The sequence below is a fragment of the Saccopteryx bilineata genome, chromosome 11 (genome assembly GCF_036850765.1).
Source record: "Saccopteryx bilineata isolate mSacBil1 chromosome 11, mSacBil1_pri_phased_curated, whole genome shotgun sequence".
NCBI lineage: Eukaryota > Metazoa > Chordata > Mammalia > Chiroptera > Emballonuridae > Saccopteryx > Saccopteryx bilineata.
The window spans coordinates 43,153,577-43,160,733 of record NC_089500.1 but is presented as its reverse complement, the minus strand read 5'-3'; the positions used below and the strand labels follow the sequence as shown (position 1 = coordinate 43,160,733).

Sequence of the window (7,157 nt, the reverse complement as noted above, 5' to 3'; positions counted from 1 at the left end):
GGGTCCATAGCACCTGTGACCTCCTGCATCCTTTTCTCCACTCAGGTCTCCACCCGAGAGCAGCGCCGACCCGAGTCTGTCGACAGTGACCCCAGAGCATTTTTATACTAAAACACCTTTATTCACAGTTGACACTTACTTCCCCAAAGGTGTAGCTTCTACCCCCCATCCTACACCCACTCAAAAGGTACTGCTGTCCCCTTTTCTTCCTTAGCTTTCACCTTCCCTCCCTCCCTCCCTCCCTTCACCCTCCCTCCCATGTTAACAAAACAGCCAGGATGAGCCCTGGGACGACAAGGGGCTCCTCGTGGGTACAGCCAGGTGACATCTAGACTAGGCCCGCATGGGACTGGCAGCTGCTCCATACAGGCTGCACGGCCGCTTCATCCAAATCCCAGTGACAGACTGGTCACACTTCCTCTTTCTAGACTTGGGAGCCTGTGGAGCGGTGTGGCTGAGACCTAGTCTCTGAGGGAACTGGGACTGGGCAGCTTCCTGAAGCCCCCACCGTCCACAATCAGCAAAGCCAGAGGCAGAGACAGGACTCAGAGAGAGCGTGCAGGGCAGCAGGCTCTTAGGGGAGGCCAAGAGGAAGGCCAGGTTGGGAAGGTCCTCATTCTCATTGGCCTTTTCCACTGGCCCACGTGACTCCCTAACAAGAGAGGTCTCTCTGGGAGTGGAGGCATCTCTGGGTCCCAGTATAGTGTAAGTGGTGCTGTGACCCTGGGGAGCAGAGCAGGGCCATTGTGCGTCGTATGGAGGGCACTCCTGGTGTCCTGTAGAGACAGCAAAGGCTGTGGGCCTGGACAGGGCGGCATCTGCTCGACTGCGCCTTGGACGGTACTTGAAGGCAGTCTCTGGGGGCCCGGTGTTGTCACTGACTCCCTGCTCGTGGCTGTGGTTGTGTCTTTGGGCCTCCTGGCTGTCCTGGGACTCAGAAGAACTGGGGTCCAGTCGAGGTGCATCATGAGTTTGGGGTGCCTGCACACCCTAGAATGAGAAGGACAGTTTCTGACTCTGCACAGATGTGAGAGAGGAAGAGTAAATGATGGGACAATGGCACTGGGTTGGAGGATGCAATGTGATGACAATGTGACTCAAATCCAAAGCAGACACCTGGCTCTCCAGCGGTCCTCCTGTATCATATTCCCAGCTTTGTGCCTTTCCCTTACTTTGAGACTCCCCATCCTCTCCTTCCTATTCCCCTCCTTTTTCAATAGTCCCCTCCTTATGGTCCTGCACTGCACCCATCCCAGAGCTAGACTCTCAGCATGCCATGCCCACAGGCAGAGCAGGGGTGAGCAGTCATGTGCTCCTGTTCTTGGATGCTCCTTTCCCAGGTGTGCCCGGGTTCTCCCTCCCAGGGATTACCCCTCCCCCACTGTACCAGTAGTCTCTCTCTCCCTGACTGACCTGTCACTCCTCCTCTAACTCACATGGGGTCCTGTCCTCCCGTGACACACTTGGAGTCCCCCTTCCATCTTCCTAAGTTCCCATCCTCCCCTGGCTCACCTGGATGGGAGTGAGTCCTTCCTCCTGCTCCAATGTCTCCACTTGTTCCAAGAGATCCAGGGATGCTTCTGGCGACAGCAATTGTGCCAGGAAATGAGGGTCAAAGACCTCTTCTACCTGAGACAGAAAGAAGATGCTGTAAGCACCCTTGGCAGTGAGAAACCCATAAGTCAGCAAGACCTGGAGGAAAAGTGGAAAAGCTAGGACCCACTCCATCCTCTTACATGACATGGGTGATTAACACCATCATAGTCATCAGCTACAGACACACACACACACAAGACACATACAACACATACACATATCAATACAAGGGCACGCCCACCTATGCACACAGAGAGCACGTTCCACATACACCACATACACCATGCACACACACACTACATGCATATGTACACACACTGACACACTCACACCCACACAAGCACCTAACTCAGGAATGGAGAATAGAGCTTAATCCCATTTGCCTGGGCAGAACCCAGATCTGGATGTTAGAGTTCCTCCCTCTGGAACATTGCAGAGCCCAGAGCTCTGAGCCAGCCCACCTTGTTGGCAAAGTCTTCCTGGGAACACAGCTGATTAAAGTAGCTCATGACGTCTAGGTCCTGGGAGGGCCCATTTTCTTCCTTCTGTGACTCCTTTCTGTCTTCTTCCCATTCTCCACCGGGCTCCACTGTGGCTGAGTGGGTCAGTCCCTCCAGCTCGTCCATGATGTCCATGTACTCCTGCACAGCCTCAGGCGGGATGTCACAGGGTGACTGGGTACCCCGGAGCTCCTGGGGTGCATGGGAGCCCTGGGCCTTATATGTGGCCACGCTAGAAGTGCAAGCTGGGGAGAGAGGGAAGAGGAGAGGGAATGAGTGTGTCCAACTTCCACTTCTGAGCATGTGCTGGGGAGGGCTGTGTGGGGACATTAATATGCGTGTGGCTGAGGAAGGTAGCCTGAAGTCTAGTGATCATGGGCAGGGTGAAGTTAGAGGCAAAGCATTCAAAATAGTCAAGTGTAAAGAGAAGATTTGGGGAGCTATAGATTCTTGAAGGGATCCCAGCAGACTGCTTCCTAACAGAATTGAAGCTGTGTCCTTTGACTGGGAGGTGGGAGAGAGGTGATGAATATTTTCCAGTTCAGGCCTCCTGGTGACAAAGGGCAGCTGACATGCTTGCCCTCATAGGTTTTTATTATTATTGTTTGAAAGACCAAGGAGCCCAGAAGAAAGACGACCAATGTGGGGACAGTGGCATGCCCTGACCCCCATTCCATTGGAGCATAGGCTCCTGTGTAAAGTGTTGTCCTACCTGGCTGTGGTTCCACCACGAAAGCTGACAGCTGGTGAGAATCAGGCCTTGGAGGGGCTGGATGAGGCAGGCCCTGATTCTCCTGCTTCCACTGCACCTTCTGATTTTGCTTTTCCTTGTTCTCAAGCTCCATGAACCTGGTTGGGGGAGAGGGAGACACAGGCTGTGCTGAGAAGGTGACCGCCAGGGCCCAGCACAGCCAGCAGCTGATGGAGAGACAGGAGAGGAAGTGCCTTGGGACTGTCCCGGCCCTTGCCCTGAGGAGGCCGGAGGGTGGCTGGTGAGCTCACTGCCAGCACAGCCCTCTGGTCTGGTCCCACTGGGCGGGGCATGTTCACCCAGCCTGTTCTGAGCCTTCATATCAAACCAGGAAGGGTCAAGATTAAAGGATGGTGTAGCCCCCAGGGTATATAGAACAGAAGCCATGTTCTGAGGATGAGGAAGAGGCTTTCATTAGGAAGAAGGGCCTCTAGGATGATGGTACCATGTACTGACCTACAACCATCTCAGAACATTCTCTGATGAGCACCATCACAACCTGACACTTCCCTGCTGAATCCTCTCATCCGATTGTCCCCACCCCAACTGTCAGGACCCAGCACCACGACTCACTCTGCTGCCATGTCATAGAAGAACATCCGGTCATAGTTGTTTTTCCGGTGCCATTCCTGCATGGCCTGCCCTATTCCCTCCTGCAGCGTCATGGTGGGCTTCAGGCGGCACAGTGACCGGAGCGCTGACCTGTAAGACCTCAGAGTCAGTCACAATCGCAAGCCTGGCCACCACCCACTCAGCCCACGCAGCTGTGAGCGCACCCCCATCCCACAGCATAACTGAGTTCCAGCAGTTGAGGGAGGAGCCATCCGTGTGTGTGAGACCAGCTTTCTGAGCTAGGTTATCGCTTCATATTCCCACCACCATGAATGTGGACTTGAAACTGACCATCCACTCACAGTCTACAGCTGGGACACCACCCTCAGACTTCCATTCAGTGTCCCAGGATAAGCCGGCCTGCATGTCCACCCCGTGAGCTCTTTCATGTGAAAGCTCCAATGAGCCCCTGTGTCCCTGCCCGGAGCACTCACATGAGGAAGCAGGAAAGAGCGTCTGCATCCGGACTCTCAGGGAGGTGCCTCCGGGCCAGCACCTTGAAGCGCTGCCAACGCTCGTAGTTCTCGTAGGTGCTCTTAGAGTCATCCAGCGAGGCCTTGGCTTGGGAGGTGGCCAGGCCACCTTCCCAGGATTGCCCGTTAGACTGTGGCCCATAGTTCCCTGGGAGGATGAAGGGGGCCAGCTGGGCAGCTGATGGTGGAGCTTGAGGAGGAAGGATGTGAAACCAGCCTCCCTCGCTGGCCTGGGCCCTGCCAACAGCCAAGGTGGGTACAATCATCTCCACGGTGAGTGGTGGCAGAGGCTGCTCCCAAGGTGGCCGGTGTGCAGGGCCAGTAGTGGGCTTGGTCAATGGCAGTGCCATGAAAGGAGTCATGGAGGCAGCAGGGTGCCCAGTCACATCCGCTACCAGCACTGCAGGTGCTGTTGAGACAAAGGAAAGCGGTGAATGGAGGAGGAGAATCAGCAAATAGGACAGAGCCAGTCTGGGTCCCCTGTAGCCACTGAGGAATCAGAGCAGAGTCTCAACAGGGGAGGGCCATATGTTTGAGAGGAAATGTGGAGTTCGTAAATGTCCTCAAATCAATGTCACGCTCTGACCTCTGGTTGACAATTATTCCACTAGAGAGCTTGCTCCCAGTTCTCCAAGGGTCCATGACCACTGTTGCTGAGAAGCAGACCCAGCCAGCTCTGACTTCTAGAGACCCCCTAAGGCTTTCCTGGCATGTGACTCTGTTGTGTCAGAGGATGTGCACTAGTCATGGCAATGGGTAGAAATCTGCTCTGTGGAAAATGACCCTAAGCAGACACACCAGCAGTAGCGACCTTCTGCAAGCTAAGTTCAAGACATCAAATGTCATTTGGGAATAGGCAGTGTCTACAATATTAGGACGCATCTCCACATTATACCTTTTGTCTTGTCTTCTTACAAAACAACACAGAAACAATTGAGTAATGTATTTCCACAAGATGTCACCTGGAACCAATATAATCTCTCGCACCAGCTCAGCATACATATGGTGTCAGAACCAACAGTAAACACGTAACACGGGCCCAGTTCTGGCACTCCAGCCCCACTGCTCAGACTAATGGCTACCCTCAGGAGCTCTGTTCCCAAGAGGGTTCTATGAAGTAGACTTTGTGCCCCTTAGATTATGTCTTTTCTGATTCGATGAAGGCTTTAGAAAATGAGAAAATATCTGAAGAATGGAGAGCCATGGGGTTCTCAGTGGATTTTCAAGAAAGTTCCATAGCTGCAGTTACGTTAGATACGTCATGGGACTGTAGACTGTCCATGGTCCTCTCCCTTCTAGCTCCCAATAATGGAAATTGAAGACCCAGTAAGAATTAGGTGAAAGACGACAGTACAAAGTTGTCTGTCAAGTCGACCTCACCCTAGTCCAGGAGAAAGAGCTATGCACCACAAACCCCTAACTACTCAGGACAGGTGTCACAGTACATTTACTGATGATACACAAGATCACCTTTCTGCTTCTGTGCTACTCCCCTGGTCCCTTTTGCAAAGGAATCTGCCTTCACAGATGTTCCATGGGAAAACCCACCATGTCCCACATCTGTTTTCAGTCCGTGAAGCAGTGACATGGAATTTGAGGAAACCCTGATCTCACAGGGAAAAGGCAGGGCTGAGGTACTGTGAAATACATGGTCAGAGGGAGAAGGTCTGAAAACCTGAATAGGCACAGAGATGTATTTTCAGGACAACTAGGGGAAGTGAACCCAATCTTGGTGACAGTTACATGGCTGCCCTACCCCTGTGGAATTCAAAATGACACACAGCTCCTTGGCCTGAGGAGGTGTGAGCTCTGGGCTGGAAGGATTAAAGAAGCTCTGGGCTGTAGCAGTTGAAGTACCTTCTAGCCTAGCCCTGGGGGAGGACATTTCTGCGTAGGCTTTCCACAGCAGCCCCTCTGGCCATTTTCTGAGTGAGGTCACCTCTCACCACTGCCCCCATTAGCCCTAGTATACACAGTTCAAACCCCTTAGAAGAGTATCATGAGGCTAGCTCCAGGTGCCTGAAGGCACTAGGCTTTCCCAGCCCCTTCCTGTGTCACCACCACCACAAAACCTACTGTTTCCTCACTCACGTCAAAGAGGCTTGTCTCCCATCTAGAAAGAATCCATGTGCCTGCTGCTGTCCTCTCTCCTCAGCCAGGTTTTTGTCCTGAATCATCCTGATCAACCTCTCAAGAGCCCTCCTGTCCCCTGCTGTCACAGGTTTCCATTGGCTGCCAGTCCTCCTGGGTGACAGGTCCCTTGCAGGTCCAGTGCCCTCTCCTTCCTCTACTTCAGTTTAAACTGTTTCCCACATGAAAGTGTCACATTTGAATCCCAAGTTCTCTAAAATACTCCCCCAATCCAATCTATACACTTACCTCCTTCTGAAGCCATCCTCGCAGGCTGAGGCACTGGCCACTGCTGCCTACTAGCCTCCAAAATGTAGAAACTCAGGTATTGGTACAGGACAGTAACCTGCTCCAACAGATGCTCAGCATCCCAATGAAGGAAGTAGTAGTTTGAATTTAAACGGCAGAATGTAGGGCTCCAGACATTCTATAGCGGGGGGAGGGGCGAGGGCAGGTGAGCCTGGGTGGGTGGGGTGGGGAGACCTTCCATGCAGGGCTCTGGTGGGGAGGCAAGAACTAGAATTTCCTTTCACATTGCAAGGGGTAACACAATTGGTGTGTGCCTGTCTCTTCAGGCGATTCATGCATGGGTTTCTTAGACTCACAACCTGAATGCTGGACTTGATTTTTCCTTATTTCAGTTCTTGATCCATCAACCTAGTAGTGGACCTCTCAAACCTGCTTTCTATGCTAGCTCTTGGCTTCAACGCAGGCTACACCTTCTGAACAAAATTCTAACATATAAATAATAGGTAATTATGGCCAGACAGTACCCAATGGTTGAAATTTGGATTGACTTAACAGACCCAACCTGTCTGATTTCTGTGTACACATCGTTTTGGAGGAAGCAGTCGTGTGCTCCGAGTACCACCCAGTGCTGGAGGCTCTGCAGAGTGCAGGGCCCAGCCTTACCAGGGATCCCCGTTGCCCCTGTTCCTCAGGAAAAGGCCCCACAGGCTAAACAGTCTAGACCAGAAATCACCACTTTTTGTTTATCAGATTATTATGTTCAATGTTTAATTTTGTACCTTTTGAATGTTTTAACCAAATATTTTAAATATGGAATGTGTTTGCATACTTCACGTTGAAATGGAG

General features: G+C 52.3%; 1 protein-coding gene across 1 annotated transcript; it reads right to left on the bottom strand.

The window, feature by feature from the left end:
- Positions 1–333: 333 nt before the first annotated feature.
- LOC136315046 (NUT family member 2G-like) lies at positions 334–6,327 on the bottom strand. The gene is made up of 7 exons (XM_066246244.1): positions 6,312–6,327; positions 3,894–4,341; positions 3,421–3,549; positions 2,809–2,945; positions 2,058–2,341; positions 1,513–1,692; positions 334–990 (listed from the first exon to the last, which is right to left on the bottom strand). The coding sequence occupies exons 1-7, from the start codon at positions 6,325–6,327 to the stop codon at positions 334–336; spliced, it is 1,851 nt and encodes a 616-aa protein (XP_066102341.1).
- Positions 6,328–7,157: the final 830 nt, after the last annotated feature.